This window comes from Carassius carassius, chromosome 12 (genome assembly GCF_963082965.1).
Source record: "Carassius carassius chromosome 12, fCarCar2.1, whole genome shotgun sequence".
NCBI classification, from domain to species: domain Eukaryota; kingdom Metazoa; phylum Chordata; class Actinopteri; order Cypriniformes; family Cyprinidae; genus Carassius; species Carassius carassius.
This window is the reverse complement of record NC_081766.1, coordinates 3,186,983-3,214,166: the sequence shown is the minus strand read 5'-3', so window position 1 is coordinate 3,214,166 and position 27,184 is coordinate 3,186,983. Positions and strand designations below refer to the sequence as shown.

Below are 27,184 nucleotides of genomic sequence, written 5' to 3'. Positions count from 1 at the left end.
ATTTAACTTATTGCAAATGAAATGAATGTTGCCTTATCTACTAGCTGAAATAAAATACGTTTTAGGTATTTTGTATTTTATTTTTAGTTAACATTTATTAAAAAAAAATTATGATTTAGTTTTTTAAATACCATGCTAATAACAGCAGAAGAGTATGCAGTACATGTGCAAATTATTTATTTGTGAGCACAGTAAGATTTTCTATGGTGACAATTCAAGAAATGGAGCAGAAATCAGTTTGAAACCAAATCATATTCCAATGCAAGATTCCTTAATCAGTTTTGAATCTGTATGGATGTTGACAAATTGAGTGACTGACAAGAAAGAAAAAAAAATATATATATATTTTGTGAGAAGGCAGTTTTCACCAAAATTCAAATGAAAACCCCATGATACCTAAAGATTTAATTTTGCACTTCTGTCCCGGTATTCGGCAAGAATTGGTGTTAGTGTGAAGACACAACCAGGAAATGTTTCCAGTGCTTCATCCTCAAAGTATTCTGGGATGTCTGACCTGCGTTTGACCTGTGATATTTCATGGTGCTGTCTTACATCAGTCAGATAAAACTGTGGCCATTTCAGCCAAAAGATTTGCTCATCTGTTAAATGATTTTAGATGCACCACATCTATTAGCGTTTGACGTCAGCTGAGCAGGAGTCAACACATTTGAATTTAATTTTATCAGTTTGTGTTAACGCCATTTAGGAAAAGTTAGCAAATAAACGGTCAAGCCATTACATTTGTCTAGATAGCGGGTGAAGGTCTCTTAACTAGTTCCACATGGAGCAAAGCAGATGGAAACCTGCTCTGACTGATATGTGTTTGATTAAAGCGCAGCCTAGTGTTGAAATCAAGCAGTACAGCAAAAGATGACAGCCTTTTAAAACCCAGAGATTGATTAAAGCCTGACCTGTCCTGGTGTACAGTTAAAACATATAGAGTTAATTTCTAGGTGGCTTTCTGTGCATATGACCCAAAGGAGAGAAACAGACATGAATTTGCTTAATAAAATTATATTTCAATCAAACTTTGCATACTTAATTTGTCTTTATTATGCACTAATCATTTTAAAATGTAATCAAGAACTCAGGATTGTGCTGTATTGTGAATATGAACACACTAACAGCATCCTTTGACCATGATTTTATCCACAATACAGTACAGGTTCTCATGCTTTAAAGTGAGTGTTCATATTTGAACAACAGAAGCCTGTTTATTACAAGCAAAAACTGCATCATTTCTCTTCGAATGCGGCGTGGAACTAAATGACAGTTTTAATAAAGTGTGCTCGGGAAACTTCAGGGTGTTTGGAGCTCTTTACTGACACAGTTGAAAGCTCTTGGGGGGAGAAATGTGAAATGGTGCTGTAACAGGAACTCCTTAACATCTATTTGTCTGGAAGTCTTAGTTTTGAACTCATTTTGACACAAAACTGGCAGTAAAAGCATCTCAGTCCATTTCTGTGTGGGAGATGATACGGAGAAGCCTGTCACACTGAAAGACAACAGAAACAGTATCAGCTGCAGTTAAAGGACATCAGAGATCGTTCAGGCTGGATTTATGCTCTGATTTTCAATATTTTTCAGTAACCACGCTTTCAGGATACATCTAAATCAATAGCCCACAAAATACATCATCTTCAAATAAACAATGAATTTCATTAAATGATGATTAAAACTAATATCGGACTCAAAAATGTTAAGATTTATTTATTCTCTTTGTAATCTTTGATCAAAAAAAGAGGTATGTCCACTTGGAAGTAATGATCATTAAACACCACTTTAATAAAAATTAATCCCAATTTTTTTTATGTTTTCATTTTTATATTTTAAATTTCAATTTTAGTTTTAGTAATTTTGTTGTTTTTTAAATGTCTATATATGATTTACATTTTTATTAATATTTTGAATTTGGACTTTTTATGTTAACAGTTACACATGACTTATGAAATGTGAAAATGTAACATTTTGGAAATGATATGGTTCATTTACTAAAGAAGAGTTTTAGTAAATAGATTGTTTTAGACAAGATAAGCTCATGTATAGTTATCATTAGTTGTTAGCCATAAAGAAAATGTTGAATTTATTAATAGTTTAATAAAATGTATTTGCTTATATATATATATATATATATATATATATATATATATATATATATATATATATATATATATATATATATATATATATATATATATATATATATATTCATAAAATAAGAAACATTATAATATGATATTAAATAATATAATCAAATATTTGATCATATTAATAAGTAAATTATATAAAATAAATATAAATAAATATATTTAATGTAATATATTATTAGATTAAAAAAATAATACATTACACACACACACACACACACACACACAGAGACACAAATATAATACTCACCAGAATCTTCAGCTTTCTTTTTAATTGGCTGACAGAGCTGTCAGACAGCTGATTGGCTGATTACTCCCGGCGTGTGAGAACACAGATGTGGTTCGCTCAGAGTTCAGCTCGGAGGGTCACAAGGACAGATGAAGGGCTTCTGACAAGGCACCTGACGCCCATGCCCGAGCACTCTGGGGCCCGACCCGGTGCATTCTGGGACTGGCCCCGTGAATTCTGGGAAGGGCGGGCTGGGGAGGGGTAGTGGCTGTCTTTCACTAGTCTCACTCCATGGGTAGGAGTGGGTCCTGTGAGGAAAACCAGACGTCAAGGTGTACAAGCATTCGTCACTGGAAAGGAATTGCAGGAATTGGAAAAACCATTTGGAGGCGAGCGAGAGATGAAATCACAGCCGGCTGAAAAACCATCCCCCTGCCGCCCACGCTTACTGTGAGCTGTAAGAGCAGGAGTCAGGACGTACCTAGTGTTTGAGAGCGGGAGACGAGAGAGGACGGGGAGGTGCTGGAGAGCCAGGAGACGCTGAAGGAGAAGGAGATCTCACTCTCTCCTGAGAGCACAGAGAGGAAAACAATTGAACCATGGCCACAAAAACATCCCTCTTTCTTTTGTTTTTAATAATAAAACTATTAGATATAATATCTAGTGCCCTATGAATTACATTTTATTTTTTCCAAAATTCTGAGGTTTTTAATTAAAAGCATGTCTAATCAATCATTTCATTTAATAATCATTTAATAGAATTTTAACAATAGAAAAATATGAAATGCATATTTTTCCTTTAATTTTGTTGTGTTCTGTGTCCTGGATCACGCTTTTTTTAATGGTTTAATTACATTTTATTAAGGAAATGTATAATTATTTAAATGGACAATATTTTATTACAGTTTTAACAATATAAGGGGTCTATGAAAAGTGTTTTGTTTTTTCTGTTTTCTTTTTTATTTTCTTTTTAGTAATCAAAAAGAATGTCTAATCAATGAATTCCTACAATTTTAACAATGCAATAATCTATTACAATTTTAACAATAATTTTTCAAAAACGCCATGATTTGCTTTTTCATTTTTCTGGATCAGGTTTTTAATGGTATATTTCAATTCTATTAATCAAAACAGGATCTCTATCGTACTGAACTCACAAAACTAACAAAATAATCATTTCTGTGCTTTAATACAAATTTATTTTCAAAAATGGTGGTAATCAAATGAATGCATAAAATCTCAACAATTTATTAAATCTTTTGAAATCGAATTAAATAAATCGGAACAACTGCCTTTGCTCTTTGGCCACTTCATATTTCAGTAGCAGTCTTATATGTAGTCCATATAGAGATCTGATTAAGTGTACAGCCCTACTTTTGATCTTACTTTTGAAATAACATGACTTTCACATTATACAGTAAAAATCCATTTGCATGACTGGATTCTGTGATTCTGTATCATGGATATCATAGAGCCCTAGATATTTTTGATAAACTATGATAACCAAACCATTTAAATAGCATGAAAAGGACATTGTTAAACACATCAATGGTGTGTTTCAGACCTTATTTTATGGGAAATGTTGTGTATTTGTATGAATCATTTCCTAATGAATCTGCTCCGTACCTGAGTGGGGCTCTTGCAGAGTCCGGGCGAGCGCGGCTGAGATTGAGGAGAGGAAGAGTCTTCTCTGGACGGATTCTTTCTGAGCGCTGGAGAGCTGTTCAGTCCGTTCCCTTCCGTCGATCTGGGAGAGACTCCTGCGGGTGATGCACTTTTCTGCAAACACAGACAGGACAAGATGTCATCAATAACAGAGCATCAGTGTTTGAGGCTGTGGGATTGAAAAGTATCATTTGAAGCACAGACCAATGATTTTGATGAGATCACATATGCACTGTATTTACACCAGACAGGGCTCAGAATGTTCACTGATATGGACCAATCAGCTGCAGGCTACTCTTCAGTGACAGGAAATGAATAACTACTTAACCAACTTTACAGGAACAAAACCGACTGCTGGTGACATCTCCAGAATGAAAGAGAGAGAAAGCCAATAACTGTTTTCACACCTCTTTAGTGCCGTCTCTTCTGAGAGTGTCTTCACTTTTACTGCCACTTTCCTGCAAGAAACACACATGATCAGACCAACACTAAATACTTCAGTGAGGAGACTTCTCCAGTACATGAGTCTTAGAAGAGATCGCAAACATTTCTTAAACTGTCCCAAGCTTTGTCAAGATAACATCGAAAATACAGCTAAATACAAGAAGATAGAAATAGTACAACCTTTTTTTCTTTTTTTGTGGAAAATCTCAAATTATAAATGCTGCCTTGGCAACTAAATGAAGTAGGTTTAAGATGAAGCACTGAAATAACAAACTGAAAATAAATAAAAGCCAAAACCAAAATGATAATTAATTAAAGCTAAACAGTAATATTTAAACATGACAAAAGCACATAACAAAAAATAATGTAAAATAAAAACTGATGATATAAAAACAAAAACGAATTCAAAATACTAATAAAACTAAAACTATATATATAAATAAAACTGAAATAATAACACTGACCTCAATATTGACGTTCATTAATTGTATAGGCCCATAACCCTACTGTATGGCAACTATTGACTCATGTGTGTCTATATTTTATTTCTCCAAAGGAACTATGGAAGAAACATCTGAGATTTATTAATACTTGCTGCATGATGTCTCTAGAGACATGAAAGAGCAACATCCGAGCAGTTTGTCTCTGGTTTGGTGAGTGAATTCACAAGTCAGTGAATCAGGGATGAAATGATATCACTTTAAATAAATAATGAGCATTAATATTCAATCACACTCGGCAGTCTGGTGATGGAAGCACAAGTGAAAATCACACAGACTTGTAACGCATCGTAAAAGAGATGCTTAGAAACCGTAAACTGAGGAAGCAGCAACTTTGGTCTTGACTTACCCTCCGTGTTCGTCCCATGCTGGTCTGTTCTGCGCCGCCCCGTTTATTGTCCATATCAGCGTGAGAGGATGAGGAAGAGGAAGGAGGAGGAAGACCCAGACGAAGGCCTGCAGACTGATGGCCCACCGGAGAGACGCTGCCACTCTGAAATACACACACACACAAAATTCACAATAACCACACTATAATCTAACACTATCCATATGTGTAGATATGTAGACTATGTGTGTTAATATAAATAACTGTCTAAACAGTGTATAAAAAGGGGCGGAGCTAGGGTTGGCCACCCCACTCACGACTGACAATATTATGCACGTCATTTAAAATGGTACTTTATTTACCAAAAATGCAATTCTATACAAAAATCCAATTCAACATATAAAATCCAATCAGCAGTGCAATCCTTACATGCAGACACATGAATAATCTTCTTCTCTAATGGATGGACCACTGAGAAGTTGACTATTCACAAAGCACTGAGGTGTAATACTCACCCTGTTTTGAGCACCATCTACAGAAACAAAGAGAGACAGAAGGATTGACTCACTGGAACATGATGATCCTGTTATCTCGAGCATTCACAATATACTTCAGGAATATTCCGGATTAACTTCAATCTAATGTCTATGGAGCAAATCTCTGGCATGCTGTGGCTTACTACAGACCATCGAAAAAAGAAGCAAAAATCACATTTGCACCAATGCACGTACAATGGAAGTCTGTGGGCCTTTCCAGAAGAACTGTAAAGTTTAAAATCTGTACAAAAGTTGCTATTTGAGCTGTCTAGATGTCTAAGTCACCACTGTGAGGTGGGACTACTTCTCTAGGTGAAGGAAAATTCACAAATTTCATTAAATGTAATGGCAATAATTGGAGTGTCCATGTCTGAATATACATATTTCCCTACTATATAGTATGCAAAAAGTGGTCAGGCTTCATGTGATAGTTGTAACAGTCATTTTGCATAAATTAAATGTCACACAAGAAGAACTAATATGAAATAACTCTAGATTTAAACCACTAATAGATTCCCACACACCTCTGGAGTCCAGGGGCTCGAGGAGAGCGATGTCATCTTTAGGCACCAGGTGCGGGGGGAACGGGAAGGCCCCGGGAAGAGCCATGAGGCTTACACCCGCCCCCAGGGTCAGTCCAGAGGAGTGTGGCGTCAGAGGGAAGCCCGGGGCATGATGGGATAGATGCTGAAACTGCTGCTGCTACAAAGAGGGAATGGAGAAGAGCATTTCAAGTCAATGTAAAACCTTTTTTATGTAAAAAACATTTGGTTACACTTTATTTTAAGGTGTCCTTATTACAGTGTATAAGTACTGAGTGATAATAAATGACTACATGTACTTATTATATGGTAAGGGTTAGGATTTGTGTTACTTGCATGTAATTAGGCATAATTAATTGATAATATAATAGTAAGTACATGTAACGTGTAATAGACACCTTAAATTATAGTGTATAAAAAAGAAATTCAGTGCAACAACAGTTGTATAACAAATGCCTTATCAGGCATATAAGAATCATTAGATGACATCATAAAAATATTTAAGGATCACACTGCAGAGCCCAAAATACTTATTAATTCTCATTTTAAATCTTCCACCATTCATCAAACCACTAGGTTTTACCCATTAGTCAGCAAGAAGTGTTTAATAATTTAAAATACAATAAAAATGTATATGATCACTTTTAATTTTTTAGACTTTTTAAGATTGATAAGATTGATGTTTCATTTTTACAAAAATATATATGTTATGTTGAATGATGATGGAAAATTATTTCATCCATATTTTGACATTTTATTTTCACAAAAGTTATTATAAACATTAAAGTATATACATTTTTCGTTTCAGTCAGCTTTAACAATCCCGAGCAGAGCTGAAAGACTTGAGGCTGATGAAGGGCCTGCTTATTCTTCTCATCGGTCAGACTGAAAACTGGGAGACATGAAAAGAACAGACTCACCCCGATGATAGCGTTGAGCTCGGCCATGCTAACGTGTTTGGATCGTTCCACTGCTTGAGCGACCTGATGCTGATGCTGCAAGAACACACAAATTCAGCATGCACCATCACACACGAAGCATGAATAACACAAACCAGCTAACAGAGAAGAGATTCAAAGATCAAGACCAAACATGCAAAACTACACCCAAGGCAAAACCTGCTACACGACAGCACCTTTCATTGTGAAGAACCACAAACAAAGCAGAAGCGCATGTGCCACAAACAGCAGGTCAACTGAAAAGAGTTGTTGTTGTCCCTGTGGCAGGACTGATGTTCCCAGAAGGCATTGCGATTACAAAATAACTGAATCCACTCAGCGTGGCTTAGAAAAGAACAGTATGAAATATTGATCCAGGAAAGAGCTGGGCGATTGGAAGCTCTCTGCTGATGACCACCTCTGCTATAAATAATTCATGTGTAAATAGCCCGCGGGGGGAGAGCAGCTTGGAGAGGATGAGTGTGTGTGTGTGTGTGTGTGTGTGTGTGTGTGTGTGTGTTCGCTCACCTCTTGGGACAGCAGTGGAATGATCTGAGTGCATATAGCACTGAGCCGCTTTACAATCTCTGCCTGCAGAAACAAACACACAAATTCCCATCAAACAACAGACCACATACTGAAGACAACAGGCTAATTGAGGGTTACTGCTTTGAACAGTAGCTAATGCGTCAGTATGTGCTGTTCATTCAGGACCGTTTCACATTAGACATTAGATTTTATTATTATATCTGAAGAAATCTTTTATGCCCTGTGTGTTTGTTATACTGATCTATAGATCAGCGGTTTGATAGGTTATTAAAATCTGATTCAAGTTTGGTATTTTACAGTTTGACACCGTTTTTGTATATCATTAACAAAGATCTCATTTCATCATCAAAACGTACATGCCGTCAAAGTAAAATTGACTAAAATGTATTATTGATTATTACCAATGAATGATTAAAACAAATGATTACAATGACATATTCGCTAAATTTTAAGGATTTGTGTCGAAAGAAAAACTACAAATGACAAACAATAAAACAAAAACTATTGAAAATGATTAAGAGTTAAATAACAATGATTTATAAAATGATAAATAAACAAAAGAGCTGATAGAACAATGACAACAAAAGAACAATAGATAGAGAATGATAGACAGATAGATAGATAGATAGATAGATAGATAGATAGATAGATAGATAGATAGATAGATAGATATCTTTCTTGACTGCCAGAGATGTTTTTAATAGACTGCACACACACACACACACAGACAGAGAGAGAGAGACATGTGTACACACACTTCCATTCAGGCTGATCCCACACACTCTGACCCACATACACTCTCAAATCCAGGCATTTCCAACAGATGGCCTGGAAAACGAGGAGAGATGCAGGGGTCTTATCTGGATTAGCCCACTCTAGCGTGTGTGTGTGTGTGTGTGTTTGCTCATATAGAGTAGTCAGGCTTAAACCCTGCTTCAGAGTAAATACCCAACAAAACACTGAATAAGGCACATCGCATGGATACAGTACATCTCTCCTCAAAACGACGAAGAAGAATGAAAACAGAAAAAAACGTAAGCTTTCTTTTAAATATGTTTGAGGAAAACAGAGATAGTTTGGTTTTAGCTCTGAAATCTGATTGGATGAGCAACATTTAAAGCTGCTGTAAAACAGAATACAGTATAGAGGCACACATCATAAATATAAACTCTACATCTGTATTACTACACCTTCATATGCAAGTCTACATATATCACATATACTAATACACTTTTTTTTTTACCTGGTATAAAAAGTGTTTAATAAATAATAATATAAGTGTTTTATAAGCTGCAACAGAAACAGTTTTTATCAAAGCCATTTAAAGTGTTCAAAACCTTTAACCATGGTAAAATCACAGCAATGCATGTACACCAGCATTCAAAATTGGGGTCAGTATGGTTTTTATTGAAATATATTAATACTTTTATTCATTTGTTCATCTTGTAGCATCAGACACCTGCCAACCAGACCCCATAATTCCCGCACACAAGGACACCTCATACTGTAAAGCTCATTACACAGAGATCATGCTGATCTGTAATGAAATCAGGCTGAAAACCGCACATCAGTCACTCACCTGCTTCTGCATTTCAATGTTCAGCCCGTAAGACATCTCATAATACTGTGGAAGGAAACAAGGGCAGTTCAGTTACATGACATAAATCACACTTCCATCCACCTAAATGACACAAATGCTCTACATGTCTTACCAGAGGCCAGAAATAACCCATATTCATAGAGAAAGACCTGACACTCACTGTCTTTCATATTAATGTGTGTAGATCATCATTTGTATCTATGCACTTGACAGACACCTTTATTCAAAGTGATTTATAGTGCATTAATATAGTGCAGAACACTCAAAGTGAGGGGGAATGCACAATTTTTGGGGAGGCCACTTTTTTGGGCATCTTCTTTTCAAGTGTTATATCTTTTTACTAGGATGCTGTAGTAAATACAGCTGGATAAAACAAAAACTGTGTACTTTAAAATGTGTTTTTTTTAAAGGGGGCTGATTCTTTTCCGTACTCACTGTAGATATAATATTTATTTTGATATGATTTATTTGTCCCAGGATTTCTGTGGCGTCTTTGACAATATGTACTGCCATTATATTGGTCAAGAGCAAACTGGCCACTCAAAAACACATATCAATCAACCAGTACTATCAGCTCAGAGCTGGGCATTATGGGTAATGTTGTTAGATTTCACTCTTACCATGATATAATGTCTGTGCATGTCTGTTTTCTCACTCGCCAACTTCTCACATTCAAGCTTCAGACTGAAAAACAGAAAACAACACACGTTGTGAGGTCATGTGACACTGTGTCCTCGTCATGTGACAGTGGTGGATTAGGCCACAATATCAGCCCTTCCAACATGAAACAGAACCACTTCTATAATAAATATGTTTCAACTATAGACCTATATTGTATTACTGAAGCCAATCCAGTTTTATAACATCCATTGATGTTTACTGCTCTAAAGAAAGAGGTTCGGTAGCTTTTTTAGTTGCTCCTAATGAGACTATCAGGATTAGCTGGCTAATAGTTTGTATCAGCCAATACAAGCGTTTCTAGTTGCTGGAGTGATTTTAGAGCATTATGGTTTGATAATCTCATCAGCTTTGCACAGGTGATCGCAACTGCAGTTCAGAGAGGATGTAGATCATCTAAATCACAGCATAATTGAGTAAAATGTAGATGCATTATAGAAAATGAAGTAAACAGCAGTAAACATCAAAGAACACAGGAAGCGTTTCAACCCTGGTTGGATTTTAGGAGTCAGTTGAGCTACATTTGGAGAGTTTGTGTGCAGAATCCTCCTGGATGAGGTGAAATGAAGGTGCTGTGTCTGTACCTGTGATACTGGGCCTGAAACAGCAGGAATTCCTCTTTTATATGGTCGAGAGTTTCCAGGACTGTGAATTTCATCCCAGTGTGGCCTGACACCAGCGGAGCCTGAAAACACACGAGTATTGTGAGGGACATCACTCCAAAACAGCCATCATTATTATATATAGCCTATTATTTACTATTTCTACACTGTAATGGGACTACCTTGCTGATTACTCTGTATGAAGCAATCATGTTAGGTAATCTCAGGAGGACAATACAATACAAAATTCTACTTTCAGTTCTTCATTTAACACACAAGATTCATGTAATATATTGTTTTTCAAAAAAAATTTGGTATTGCATAACTATAAATTGAACATTTTGTGTGTATTCTCATTTTGGTAAACAATTTGTATGATTACGCTGTAGGGACTTATGGCACTATGAAATGAAATGAAATAAAATAAAATACACTGATTAAACAAACACCATGCTTTTTTAATTAATCCTCTGATACACAAACACACACACACACACACACACACGCACACTGACTGCACAAAGGACACTTTATATGGCCTTGCTGTTGACAAGAAAAGCTTTGTTTTGCCAGCTTTATCAAAAACACAAGACTGACTAGGCATATATTCAATATTCACCTTCATATGACCCCTGATAGAGGCCAGACCATCACTAACAGCTAACAGCACTTCTTACAAACTACTACATTTGTCTGGCTTGCTAAGTTGGGGATGCTTGACCGATTGCACAGACACCACTGGAGAGAGCTGAACTGGATGATGACATCACTGAATCATCAATGAACTGACTTTAGCTGGAACAATGACTGTTATTGTGCTCTTGGATTACTGACACACTGTTTTCCTGTTTGACACTGTAAAGCTGTAAAACAGTAATGATGTATGGACTCGCACTCGTCTTTTGCATTAAAAACTAAAAGAAAAAAAGATTGTCTGTTAGACCTTGCAATAAAAAATACCTTATACAAATATACAAAAATATATTAACTAGTTTCTTAGTCTGTTATAAACCAATAAGTCGGTTAGACATGACAAATGATGATACTTGCACTATGCCTTCTGCATCAAAATAAAATAATATTTAGTCTGATAGACAATGCCAAAAAATGAAGTATTGAGATATATTTCTATGGTGAAGAGCAGATATTCAGAGGAATCAAGGCTATGGTCAGGAAACAAGAGGGTGTTGTACAGCGGGACAGAGACATGAATTGTCACACAGACTGTTCCTTTCACAGCAGCCCTGAAAGAACGCAGTCATCTATCTCACACTGTTTACTGTGCAGGGCACTTTCAGACGAGAGATAGAGACAGAGAGGGGAGGGGGAATCACAGAGCCGTGAATAACCGTAGGCTGCTGAAATATTCAGCACATGTGGCACAAATACAAGAGCAGTAACAGTGTGCAAACGACACATGAACCTGCTGCCTTCCCAATCGATGCTTCCTGCGCAGATTGCTGCAACTGACAAAAAACAGCACCGTTTTGGAGGACAAAAACACGCACATCTGTTGGGAGGGATCGTCTCATTCCAAGAGACTGAATCTGTACTGTACATCAGCTCTGATGAGCAGCTTGTTAAGGCCTCGATACACAATACTGCTCTGATGAGAACTGACACCATGCACCGCCGCCTCCAACAAACACACACACACACACGCATGCAGCCGCTGCACTTTATCTGTTTATTAGGGCTGCTCATTTTATATATTCATTTGACGCCATTCATTTGTGCAAACTTTATGCAAACATAAATAATGATTAAAGCGATTGTTCAAACAAAAATTAAATTGTACTCCCCCTCAGGCCATGTAAGATGTGGAGGAGTTTGTTTCTTCATCAGAACAGATTTAGAGAAATTCCGCATTCCATCACTTGCTTACCAATGGAATGGGTGCCGTCAGAGTGAGTCCAAACAGCCGATAAAAACTTCACAATAATCCACACCTCTCCAGTCCATCAGTTAATGTTTTATGAAGTGAAAAACTGCATGTTTGTAAGAAATAAATCCATCAGTAACTTAAAACCATCACAATGACACCCGAATAAGTAGAGAAATCTGCACAGATTTACAAGCAAACAGTCCAAACCAGCTCTAAACAAAGCTGTGGGTGGATTTTAATGTGAGAGGACAACAGGAGATGGACTTTTTCACTGGAAGGAGTGTTATTATGGATTATGTCGACTCATAATTGATATTTTTGCCAGAAGGGACAGTTTAAAATTAAAATATCTTAATAAATGCATGTTTCTTGCACACATGCAGCTTTTCTCTTCACAAGACTTTAACTGATAGACTAGAGTGGTGTGGATTATTGTGATGTTTTTATCAGCTGTTTGGACTCTCATTCTGACGGCACCCATTCACTGCAGAGGATCCACTGGTGAGTGAGCAAGTGATGCTAAACTTCGCCAAATCTGTTCTGATCTCATCAAATCTGTTCTCAATACTGAACAGCCTGGGGATGAGTAACATTTCAGCAAATTTTTATTTTTAAGTGAACTTTTCCTACCATGTGAGAAGTTCAAGCTCGAAAGGAGCACCTAAGTGCATTTTTGCAAATTCTGCAGCCAGAGCAGTCTCAGCTGCTGCTATGTGCTATATATTTCATTAAGCCACATTTATTGAGAGCAGACGGCACAGAATGAGTGTGTTTTCAAAGATGACCTTTTTAAGTTGACACAAGACAGTGTCTTGAAAACAGTGTTAATGCTGCCAGAGGTTAGACGTGACACAACGGCCGAATCAGTCCACCCAACACATATGAACACAGATAAAAATATAGCACAGATGGAGTCCAACAACATCCAGTGTAAACAGATCCTCACTCTGCTGTTTGACATCTCAGTAGAGAAAAACACTGCAGTGCACTGTAGGTCAATGATGCCTCGATTGCTCTTTATTTGTGGGCTTTTCTCACCAAATATTGATGTATGTGATTAACTATAATGAACTGCACTCTAAGAAAAGTCTGTAAAAATACAGTCCAATTTTGTGTATTGGTTTAATTTTACAGGTGAGTTATGCATATTTTGAATATTGAATTGTATTGTATGGTGTTTTAGACCATAACAAAATAAAATAAGTATGGCTTTTTGCTAGGAACCTTTTTGAATATTGGTATTATTAGACATTATTCATTTCTAGTGGTCTTTAGTGTGCTTATGTTGCTGTTAAAAAGCATATGTTAAATGCAAAACACATGTAAGAATTAAATTGTCATTAACTTAACATACAATATTAACCATATTAACTAACATGAATTTTTATTTAAAAAAATGTGCATATAAAACTGACAGAGTGGGCTTTTGAGAGGTGTTTAAATGTGTGTGTGCTTTTATGTTAAGTGTTATAAAGCTAGTGTGTGTTAAAGTCAGATGTAATCATTAACACCATCAAAATAATGATATTAAACAGCTCAGATGGCGAAGGATACAGGCAACCACACACATTTACATGCAGATATCACTCTTACACATATTCACACTGTGCTGAGGACTCTTAAATCTGGTATTAATGTCACAATCGTGTGAATCGATCACAAATGCACAGCACTGAACAGAGTGTGACCGTACGGTTCCCAAACCTAAAAAATCACATTCATTTCCCCATGCAGAAATTGTTTTTTAAAAATAACATGAGATCCGCCAAAAGCAGGAGATCAGCAGTGACCCTCCACTCCCATGAAGCACTGCAAATGTCTTAATCAAGTATCCCTGAGGTTAAAATATACCTAGATATTTACATATCTATCTATACATTTAGTAATTAGTAATCCTAATATTTTGTTTTAATACTTGTAGAGAATGACTACTGGTTATTAGTCATTAGTTTCTTCATTAGTAACTACCTTTGTCTTTTCAATTAATTTCACATAATAATGTTTTTATGCATCCTTAACAATAACAAAGGGTTGCAAACTCAACTCATTCATCTGTTTAAAAAAAAAAAATAGAAACAATTATCATCTGAGCACTGGTGATAGATTGGTAATTGGTTAGATTGATTAACTAAACAAAAAAATCTATTAAGTTACTTGAAATAAACATCAAATAAAATAAAATAAAATATACACTTGTGTTGATTTTTTTTTCAGCTATCTTCCAGGAAATTTTAGTTTAACTTGATGTACTAAAAATGAAATAAAAAAATAATAAAATCTAATAAGACATAAAAAAACAATTAATAAAAATGATTAAAAAAAAATGAATAGCAAAATTACTACAACTTAAAATAAAAATGGAAAATAGAAAAATAAAAACTAATTCAAAATACAAATATAAAATTATAACAGTATCTTATTGATACTAAAATAATAATAGAATTTTCAGCTGTGCGCTTGTGATTGGATCAGGGTTATTATAATTAACTAAACTAAAACTTGTAGTTTCTTGAAATAAAATAAATATCAACTAAACTAAAATAAAATATATAAAAACAAACAACATTTAGATTAACTTGCGCTAAAACTTAACTAAATAAAATTAAATTTTATAAATAAAATTTTATAAAATGTAAATAGACATAAAAAAACTAATAAAAATTAAAAAAAAAATGCACAAAAAATACTAAAACTTTAACTAAAAATAAAAACAAATTAAAAATATGAATAAAAAAATAAAATAAAATGATGCTGCTGCAGTCTAAACATGTTAATAAGAAGAGGACAGAGCACCACATCCAAATACAATTTCAGTGAAAAATCTAGTTTTTTAAAAAACTACAATAAATAATAAAATAATAATAATTAAATTGACAAAAATGACAAAAACTTATCTAATATTAAAATAAAAACATAAGATTAAAAAAAAATCTAAATATTTCTAAAAACTACAACAGCATCTGAATGGATGGGATCACAGAGGCAGATGTTAATCCCAGGTGTAAAGCGGGCACGAGCGTCCTGTATCAGATCCGACAGGGTTTTGAGAGCAGACAGAAGCTGCCCACTGGAGTCAGATCATTTGCGGCCCAGCAGGCAACAGCACACACAGTCATTACGTATTACCACATACTGTCCACTAAACACACAGATGTAAAAACAGCACACACTAACAAAGCAAACCACACTTGCACACTCTCTAAAGGTTATTCATTATGCACACGAAAATTCCTCATGTTAAATCTGATGCATGTTTCCACAAAACTGGGTCTCCATGGGCTTGTAATAACATGCCATCATAGCAAAGGTAGCTTTGAAGTGCAGCTCGGTGTGAGAATGTGTGTGTGTGTGTGTGTGTGTGTGTGTGTGTGTGTGTGTGTGTGTGTGGTATCGTGTTGCCCAGTAACGATAATGGAACATGACATTTGCAGTGGAGAGTGGGGTGGCCTGGATCCATATGTAGCAACATGCAGCAATAACTCGAACAAACCATTCATTCACCCGTCCATCCATCTGTCCATTCCTCTGCCACACAGAGCAAACTAATGCCACAAATCTCTCCCTGTGTCCTTCTACTTTATTTCTGCCTTGAATAATGCCTCATCCCTCCTCTTCTGCACATGCACATCTGCCCATCCATCTCTCCATTCAAAGAGTTTTATCGGCATGTCTGTTTGATATACAATAATAAAAAAGGAAAGTAAATTAAGTTAATATAATAAATGTTTTTCGAAATTGAGATTGAGATAAATAAGCTTTCCATTGATGTATGGTTTATTAGGATCGGACAATATTTGGCTGAGATACAACTTTTTGAAAATCTGGAATCTGAGGGAGCAAAAAAAATCCAAATACCGAGAAAATCACCTTTAAAGTTGTCCAAATGAATTCTTAGCAATGCATATTACTAATTATTTTTATATATATATTTATAGTAGGAAATGTAAAAAAATATCTTCATTGAACATGATGACTTAATATAATGATTTTTATCATAAAAGGAAATTTGATTATTTTGACCCGTACAATGTTTTTTTGGCTATTGCTATATACCCCAGAGACTTCAGACTGCTTTTGTGCTCCAGGGTCACATATTATAAATGTTTTGTTTAATTTGAGTAATACAGCTAAAAGCAGGTAAAAGTGCTTTTATATTTGTATATATTACTTGTTTATTATTTGCATGTTTATGGTACACCTGGTCCAGTGCTTAATTTGTAAATTGCGAGGTCCCGGAACAAAGCGGGGTAACGGATCCGGCATGTGATTACAGAAGGGAGAGGTAACGGAACATTCGCGCAGTCACATTGCTGGACCAGTTTAAGTGATTTTAATATTCAACATAGCTTGTAGATTTGAATAATAAAATACATCCACACAAACTTTAAGATTAAATCAGTCATTCGAAACCAGCCTTGGATTTCATAAACTCTCGCGCGAGCTTCTCGGCGCACATCTTCTCTGCACTCAAGCGACCTGCTGCACGCTGCGATTCAAGACTCACATTTCGATCGGGACAGCTGACAGGATTGACTCTTGACTAAGCGGGTAATTGTTGCATTGTCACAAAAATTTATAATTTGCACACCTTTTAAGTATTTTAAGCCATTTGCGCTCCACAGGCTGTGTATGTGCCCTTACATTCACATCCAAAGCTCGCACGTGCAGCCTCGCGAGTATAGCCTAATATACGAGTTATTTTTCGTAGTTTGTTGAGTTTAAGCAACCAAATAAAAACAATATTTCTGATAAAACAATAAAACAGTTTCTTGGCACACTAGGAAAGAAAAGGGAGAAAATCGGTATAAACAACACTGCTCGTGTTGTATCAGACACGTGCAATTAACATTAGGCTATATGAAAAACAAGCTCAAATGGAGTTAACAAGGTTTTTGGCCGGCGAATGAGGAGATCTGTGTTTTGTCTGTCTGGGGCAAGTGCAGCGCATTATGCTATCATCACCTTTTACAGGTTAGGGTATAACGTTTTTTTATACACTTGGCCAATATCTAATGATATAAACGATAAAGCACTTTTGCACAGGATATTTAAAACGTGCAAAAGTATATTGGGTAAAGTTATGTGTTTACCCTTGCTTTACGGATAAGCGGAGATCTGTCTCCTCCATCTATGTGCGTGCGTCAATCTGAGTGGAGGCAGGGGAAGTGACGAGGTTTCGCGAGAGCTTGAGGATCCAATGGCGTTATAAAGTTTTACTGACAAGCTCTTTTAAATACTTATCATTGGTTAAATACTTGTAAAACCCTCTGATTTAAAATAATAATAACGAATTATAATAGACATATGAATTTTGGATAATCTTTCACGGCATATCTCTGTCTGCCATAGCTACGGAAACGCCACCCCTGGAGGAGGGCGATCCGCCAAAATGAGGTGCCGGATCGGATTACGGAGGTGCCGGATCCGGATCCGGCTTGTTCCGGCACAAATTAAGCCCTGACCTGGTCTAATTAACATTTGAGCATGTACATATATGTATATGTGGTTTGTATTCAGCTTCAGGAGGATTTCCCCGGCTGAGTTTGGTTCCTTTTAAAGTTTCTTGAATGTAAATTAATATAGATGAGGATAAATGTAATACATAGTCAAATAATATATATGCGTTTGAGATATAGAATAATGTGTATAAATAAATAAATAAATAAATAAAACTCTGTATGCAGAACAGAATCATAACCAATTTAAAAGATGAAGGCTGCTTAATAATAGGCTCATTTATATATATCTCAAGGTTGACTGTAATGGGACTCCAGGCCTGTGTGTTTTCTTAGTCCGTGCATCAATCATTGAACGCATAGTGCTGTAATTAACTCTTCATCGTGACCGTAACCCTGACCCTAACACCAAACATAATGCACGTTAAAACGGGCCACCGCGCGCGACTCAGCGATCCGCTAGAGACGATCTGGAAAGGAAAGTTCATTAGGCTGCGGTACCTGGGGTCTTCCGTGCGGATACATGGTTCTGGAGGTCATCCACGGGGATCTGGATGGTCAGGACCGAGTCCGGAATCACCGTCTGACACCGAACCCCCCCGCGTCCGCTGCGTAAATCAGGTTCGCTCTCCCGCGCTCCAAACGTTCTCGAGTAGTCTAAGAATTACAAGGTATCCGATGAAAAGTTTGAAAACGTTCTATTCGCCTGGATCAAACGCTCTTCCCCTTTATGACGCACAGTTACGCCGCGCTACAATGTAACAAAATCATCCTGAGCGGGGCGCGTGCACGCTGAGCGCGCGTCGGAGATCAGAAGAACATAAACAGCGCTGACCCTGCGCGCACACGCTGTCTGAATAACGAGCGAATCGGTTCGCTCAAACAATTCACCGATGATTCACTTGAGTCTCTTAAATAAGCACCATGTCAAACAGCCAAAATACCATAATAGCCTACTATTACTGCGGATTTTGAGGTATTGTCACCGCTGGGTTTGGAGAGAGAAGGAAATTAACCAAATGAATTCACGATTTAGGCATGACTATGTGGGTTGTACAACAAAACAGTAACGTCATCTCGAAATTTTTACATTTTTACTTGCAAATTTTAAAAACCGCGAAAACCCACAGGCAAATCCTAAGTGAATTTATGGCTCGAAAATGTTAATCTCTCTTCTGCATCTAACTGCAAATTGATCATCTCTGTCGTTTGTAATGTGAATTCTACAAAGTTTAATATGTTTTGAGGGAACTTATAGCAATCATTCTGTAATAAACGCATGTCAAACTAATAATTAATAATTAATACGAACGCTCTGCGATTCGGCATGACTGAATTATTAAAAAGATCCGGTTCAAAACAATGATTCGTTCTCGAATTGGCTGTCAACGAGCCAAACTGCAGCCAGCAAGGGGTGTATTGGATTTCTGAAAATCTAAAATAAATATATGAGAGATTGAGAGGGAGAGAGAAAGGGGTGAAAGATCAGAAGAGAAAAGAAAACGCACGCAGCTCTTCTCAGCGGTGAGATTGACATTAACTGCGGAGAGCCAAGGCTGCTCTTAAGGTCGACCGCTTACATTTGCTTATGAAGCAAATGTACTATCTAAATAGGATAAAACGGGGAAAATACAAGTGATAAAAACAGTTTAAATTAAATTATACTGGCATATGTTATATTAGTATTATAAACTCAGCTATTTAAAATGAAATCCTGTTAGAAAGAGAACAAAGCGGGAAGCCGTTGGTGTCATTACAGAACATAATGTACAAACACTGCAGCCTTAACTTCTCTTTCACGACTGGACTCTGAATGGCCAACAAGAATAAAGGCAAGGCCAATGAGTGACCTGAGTGCCCACGTTGGGTTATTACATCTGCTTTGATCTCGACCAATTGCGAAGCAGGACTTCAGCGCAGGTGCGACTGTATTGCATTGTGGGTAATGAAGTCCTTTACGCTCTCAATCGCCGCATAATAAAAGCGGAAAGCCAATCAGAGTGCACAGTGCATAAAACAATTATGTGCAAATTTAAACATTTTAAAATAAAATTAAAATGCAACAAAATAAAAATCCTTAAAAAATAAACCTTTGTCTGAGCAGATGTCATTTTTATACAGCTAAACTAATAACTCAAACTGGATATTTTCTTAGGAATATTGTTTTCATTATATATATATATATATATATATATATATATATTTATTATTATTATTTTTTTCAATATCACTTTCCATTATGTTTCCATTGTGTTTTAAATTCCCTTCATATATGTGTGTGTGGCAGTGTTGTTTTTGGCAGCCCTTTTAGTTTTAGTCTTAGTCTTTTGGATGAAAATGCTTTTTAGTTTTAGTCACATTTTAGTCACTCATAAACTTGATAGTTTTAGTCACGTTTTAGTCGACGAAAACGCAAAAAGGTTTTAGTCAAGTTTTAGTCAATTTTAGTAAAAAACAAAAAAGTAGTCTTTAACAAATTAATTTAGGTTAAAAAGTACTGGAAATGGACTTAGGTTTGACAGGTTGTAAACGAGTGTTGCAATTCAGAAAACAACAGTTAACTTTAAAAGCTTTGCATAATAAACTAGACTTTCTCATTGATGGAGATTCAGTGCTGCCAAGCTGTACTTCATGGTCGCATTGGGCATAAACCTTTTATCCACATATTTCAAGTTATATTTTTTCCATGAATTGATGCTCTTCTAAAATTTCAGCACATTGCCTATTTTCACCAGTAATCACAGTAATAAAGGAATGGTTTAAAGTTTAAACAGCAAAAAAATTTGAGCTACTACAACATTACAGATAAAGTGGTAACAGTGGAATCACTGTTTTACTCCAAAAAAGCCAGGAATAAAAACATTCTTACTTTGGCAATTGTGGCTTTATTTGAGGAATTGCTAAAGTGCAATGAACAACGTGCCCAAAATATAAGCTATTGAGGAACACATACTTATGCTCTACAACTTGTGCTTCAACTTGTCTGCCAGTGCAACAACAAGATTCATATTATTTGTAAACACAAACATCATACAACCCTGTCTATCTTTAACTTGTTCAAACTGCAAAGTTGCAAACATTCTGAAACAAAATAATAAAATAATTAAATAACACTGAGGTGCATTGAGCATAGGTTCTTAGGAATGCATACTTGAATTTAAAGTATGAAACAAACATGACACTTGAAGTGTGTTGAACATAAAAATGAATAAGACAATCCCTGCATACTGTAAACACTGTATTTGGTCTTTAAAGAAAGCAAACTAATTTACTAAATAAATAAAAACAGCGTTGGTTTAACACGATGAATAAGAGGAGGGCCCTACCTCTAGTGCAGTCTCACAGCAAGCCCAAACAGAATATCACAGTAATCTGTAAAAAAATAAATAAATTAAATGCTCGTTAAACTAGCCTACTGACCTCGATTCAGTTTCAGGAAAGCACTTCTTTCTAAAATGACTCTTGCTCTATTACGACGGCCACGACTGAGGTCACCTGTAATGCTAAAGACTCTCTCTGCAAATGCTTGAGATGCTGGCATGGCCAGAAGGTCTAAGGCAATAGGTTTTAGGCTCGGATAAACATAATCTCCCTGTGCAGCCCAAAATTCTAGGGCAGTCTCTTGGTTTGTAGGCTGTGACAACTGCTCCATGAATTTCTTGATTTCCTCCTTGACACACGGCTTTGAGATGGTAGACTTGGAAGGCCGGCTTGGTTTGGACAAGAATCTGAATCTGGGCCGCTTGTTATGAGGCTGCTCTTCTTTGGATTCTTCTCCCTCCGCTGGCTCCTCATCTTCAGTCTCCTCCTCCCGTACAACTGCTGGCACCAATTGAGCAAGATAATCTTCTGATCTTCTCAGAAGTGCCTCTATTTGCTCATCATCATTTTCAAGGAGTGCTTCAGGTGCAACTGTCGGGTAAAGGAAGCATGCAGCAGCAGCGAGAGGTGAAAACTTGGAGTCAGTGTGATCAAGAAAGCAGCTGAACCTCTTGTCCATGTTTGCCTTCATCTTAATTGCCAGGGAAGCGAGGTCCTTACAGCTAGATCCCTGGGCATGGGGGAACTCAGACAGGTGACCCTGCAGGTCCAGAAGGGCAGGCACCACAAGGGATAATGACTGTGTGTCACTCTGGAGCAACTGGGTATGCTCAGCGAAGGGGATGAGTAAATCTCTGAGAGCGGACAGCTTATGCCACTCACTTGACAGTAGTGGAGAGGAGGAGTGGTGCAGTGTGGCGGAAATAAAACAGAGATGGGAGGATGAAGACAGGCTGAGGAATAAAAAGTGAGAGAGTGACAGCAAGCGCACACGCACACACACACACACACACACACACACACACACACATACTGCCTGAAAGAGTTTAATGAAATATCATGCCAGAGCTCCGCCACAGGCCACATCTCCATCAACCAGAGGAAATGAACAGAGAGAGAGAGAGAAAGAGAAAGAGAGAGAGAGAGAGAGAAAGTGCACAGTTTGGTTTGTCTGCATTAGAGAAAGATAGATTGGTGAATTGTTACCTTCATTCAGCGGATCATATAAACTCAGAACACTTTCTAAATGTAAACACAATCTAAATGAAAATATACAACCATTATTATTTTTATTAATAATAACAATAAAACTGCTTGTATAGATCTTCAGAGGTGAAAAATTAGATGCATATATCAAAGACGCTGGCTTTAATACTTTCCACTGGGTGAAAATAATTATTGCAGACTGAATATTATAAGAACCACACTGAACTCCAGACATTAAAAAATAAATTAAAATGAATCAGTTAAAATTAAATAAATAACTTAAATAAATAAAACTATGAAATAAAATAAAATGTAAAAATAACAATAACTTAAAATAAAAAATAACTTTAAAACTGAATAAAATAGCTAAAAATAAAATAACCAAAAATAACTGAAAATCTCTTTAAAACTTAACAGCTAATAAGGTAAAAATAACAAATAAAGAAATACATACAAAATAAAACACCTGTATGGTCACGAGGAAACCAAATCAAATAACAAATGAAAACTTAAGTAAAAATAAAAAGCAGAAAACTGAACAGCATAAAAATGTGCACAAAAATAGTAAGTTGTATGTGATGTGTGGTATAATGCCTGACATGTTAATTATCCCTCTGTAGATGCTGACACAGTGCTGATGAAGCGTGCAGGTTAATGGTGTGTTTCTAAAGCCACGCTGTCATGCAGATGAGAATGATACACTGATGACTGTAATTTCTGCTCATCATAACACACAAATGAAGCTGGACAAACATCAGCGGTTTCTGCTTCATAAGCGATTTAGACTATAAACAAATATGCAATTTAATCATTTTGACTGCATGTTTAATGTTGATACTGAAACAAGGATTTTGTTCTCATATTTATGAAATATCACCACCTGCACTGTGAAAAGCATGCACTACTTTAAAACAACAGCAGCACCTGCTGTACAGAACAGAAACTGTCTCCTGAAAAAGCAATAGTTTATAGTAGTCAAGTTTTAACCAAAATATCAGTTAGCAGATCTTCTAGCTTGTAGAAGTTGCCTAAGAAAAAGTTGCATTAAAAAGGAGTGTACACTGCTGTTCAAAAGTTTGGGGTTGGTACATTTTTAAAAATGTTTTTAAGGGAAGTCTCTTCTGCTCACCAAGGCTACATTAGTTTGGTTCAAAATAAAGGTAAATTGTGAAATATTACATTTTATAATAACTGTTTTCCATTTGAATGTAATTTATTCCTGTGACGCACAGCTGAATTTTCAGCATCATTACTCCAGTCTTCAGTGTCACATGAACTTCAGAAATCATTCTAATATGATTTGCTGCTCAAGAAACATTTCTGATTATTATTAAAGTTGAAAACAGTTGTGCTGCTTCACATCTTTCTGAAAAACTGATGTTTTTTTTTTTGCATTTCTTCGAAAAACAATCGTTTGTAACATAATACATGTCTTTAGTGACTTTTGATCATTTTAACGCATTCTTGTTGAATAAAAGTATTAATTTCTTTAAAAAAAATAAATAAATTGCTGCCCCCAGATGGTACTCAATGATAATAGACCGCTACAGCGGAGAGAATGAATTCTTTGTTCTTTCAATGAAATGAAAACCAAACAGCAGCACTGATAAAGGTCCAATGAAGCTTTTATTTGTAAGGCACCATAAATACTTCCTTACTGCTCAATCTCTCATAGTAAATGTTTTAACCTTTTTTCTTCCAACAATCATCTTTAAATGAAGTTATAATAGCACAAACAACATACATTTCCATCAAGAACATCATGTTACATACAACACACGCACATTTGAAAAAAAAAAAAAAACTACTACAAAGCTTCAAAATGTGGCAAATATCAGATGAGAACTGTCCGAAGAGGGAGGCTTCAGGAATCGCTCGTGTCAGTGGATTTACAGAACGCTTTTTCAGCTGATGTTCATGAGATTGAGACCAAGTCAGAACCACTGAACAAATCATTTACCCTTTAACAACTAGAACTAGTCGAGACCAGCCAGTGCTATGCACAACTAAACAAAGCAGAGCGGAAATGTTCGATTTGACGACTAAATGATCAGATTTCTGTATAGCCTGGGCCACATACACCATAAACATAGCTTTATACATACAAAGTTGTTTACAAAATTAAATGTATATTGATATATTTATACATGATGTATATAAATCGGCAGACAGTTTTTGAAATCAAGCAAAAACACCTAAAGAATAAAAGTCAGAAAACTTAATTTAGAGATTAACATAAGAAACCAAGGGCTCAACGGTGAGCGTTTCTAAGCATACATCAATCAGCACTGCTGTAATGAAAAACTGAAAATACAAAAGCATCATGGGACAAACTAATACTCCCTAGACACATACAAGAAATAAATGTCCAGGAATGCACAATCATAAAATACCCACAATGCACCAGTGCCTATGTACAACCTTAGGTAGTCTTGTCTTTAAAACAGCCTGGAATACTAGCATACTAATTACTGTGTGCTGCATTGGGATGAGCTCGTCATTTTGCAGGTTTAATTCAGCAAGTAGTGTCCATGTAAAAAAAAAAAAAAAAAAAGGTTATTCTGCAAATCACAGTTAGATTCATTAAACTGCCTTAAATTATGACAGCTACTTTTTTATTAAGAAAAATTGTGAGCACTGATATACTGGTAATGCTTTACAATAAGGTTTAATTTGTTAACTATATTAGTCGAAATGAACAATACTTCTACAGAATTTATTAATCTTAAAAAAACATTTACGGATAAATTATTCAAATCAAAAGTTCTATCTGTTAACTTAAACTAACATGAACATTATCAAAGGTTAATAAGAGTGTTAAAAATCCATCGTTCATATTTAGTTCGTGGTAGTTAATGCATTAACTAATGTTAACAAACGAGACCTTATTGTGAAGTATGATTTTAGAAATTTCAATAACTTCATTTAAACAATAGTTATTGAGCTGAAAAATACAAGCATTTCATTACTGTATTTTTATTATTATATAAGAAATACATTTCAGTCTTAAATCTAGATTTTTTTTTTGCATTCTAGTTTAAAGTTTAATTATTTTAATATTTATATTTAACTTGAAATGCTTTATAGCCACTAATAACATCATTTTAGTCATTAATAGTTACTATCAACCAAAAAGCTAAAAACACATCAAAGGTTCAAGACCTTGAAATAGAGACCTAAAGAAATGTACTGAAAACCACTGCTGTTGTAGTAGTATGATAGTATGCCATTTCAAATAACGCAATACATCTGCACCAATCCTTCAGCACACACTCAGTGGCTGCCACCTGCTGGACTCACATGAAACCACATTCACTGCAAGCCAGGATGACACAGAAAAGATTCCAGGATGTGGCTCTGAACTGGGAATATCTCTGTGTGTTCTGGGGCCTGTCACTTTCCTACACAGATGCTTGGCCAATATAGATAGTGTGTCACCTTTTTATGTAAAACACTAGAAATAATTCTGCGAAAGGTTCACTAGTGTTAAAACCCTTAACTAGATATGCCCAGAATAGAATATGTTGAAATATATTGAACAGTAGCTAACAGAGAAATGGACTGCAGGCTTATCTGACATAAACCGAACACTGACCGGCCAACTCAAACACACACAACAACATCACAATCAAGTGCTCGGCTGTTTCAGGTGGTTGCCAAGGCATTGGTATGGTTGCTAGGGTGTTCTATTGTTTTAGCATGTTGCTATGCCACTAACAAAACATTTTGGTTGTTTAAGTGTTATGAATGATGCATTGCTATGCAAACGCTAGGGCATTTGGATTGGTTGATGCCGTTGTTATTTGGAAGTTGTTCTAATTGGTTGTTTTGTGCACTGCTGTGTTTGAGGTGGTTGCCAGGGTGGATATGCAGTTGCTAGGATGTTACGAGATGGTTGCTAGGCCTTTCTGGATAGTTGCCAAGGTGTATGCGTGTTTTAGATGTTTAGAATGTTTTGAGTGTTTTATAATGAAAACGCTGTTTCAGATTGTGCGTCGGTCAGTGGTTTGGTTATTCTCAATGGATCCGTATAGTAGATGTACAGTCAGGTTAAGGAAGCAGGTTTAGAAGTCTTCCTCTGGTCCTGTTTGGTATCGCAGCTTAACTGGTGCTTATTTATATTAAAAATGCTCTAAACATTTATAACATTATTAATGCTACTGTTGCCAGAGTGCTACCAGGCCAATCTGGTTAATTGCCAAAGCATCACTCGTTGTGGTTGTTTGAACATTTGTGTTTGGAGTAGTTGCCAGGGCAGTTTTGCAGTTGCTAGGGTGTTGCTATGTGGTTGCTAGGGTCTCACTTTGTGGTTGCTACAGTGTTCTGAAGAGTTGTTAATGCACTATGCAAAGACTTGGACTTTGATTAGTTGCTAGGGTGCTGATGTGCTCTTGTCAAGTTGTTTGAAGTGGTTGTTTGTGCATGTGTGTTTAGAATAGTGGCCAGGGCCGTTATACAGTTACTAGGTTGTTGCTAGAGCATTGGATGATGCATCATGAACACTATTATATTCAGGTCTCTGGATATGGTTTGGGTCTCTCTGTCAATATCTATGGAA

General features: G+C 36.1%; 1 protein-coding gene across 1 annotated transcript; it reads right to left on the bottom strand.

The window, feature by feature from the left end:
* Positions 1–160: 160 nt before the first annotated feature.
* LOC132154475 (transducin-like enhancer protein 4) lies at positions 161–18,963 on the bottom strand. The gene is made up of 14 exons (XM_059563041.1): positions 18,601–18,963; positions 10,741–10,841; positions 10,099–10,162; positions 9,458–9,502; positions 7,858–7,920; positions 7,312–7,386; positions 6,374–6,551; positions 5,829–5,845; positions 5,335–5,478; positions 4,449–4,499; positions 4,003–4,155; positions 2,858–2,944; positions 2,398–2,684; positions 161–1,495 (listed from the first exon to the last, which is right to left on the bottom strand). The coding sequence occupies exons 1-12, from the start codon at positions 18,637–18,639 to the stop codon at positions 2,858–2,860; spliced, it is 1,017 nt and encodes a 338-aa protein (XP_059419024.1). The 5' UTR covers positions 18,640–18,963; the 3' UTR covers positions 161–1,495; positions 2,398–2,684.
* Positions 18,964–27,184: the final 8,221 nt, after the last annotated feature.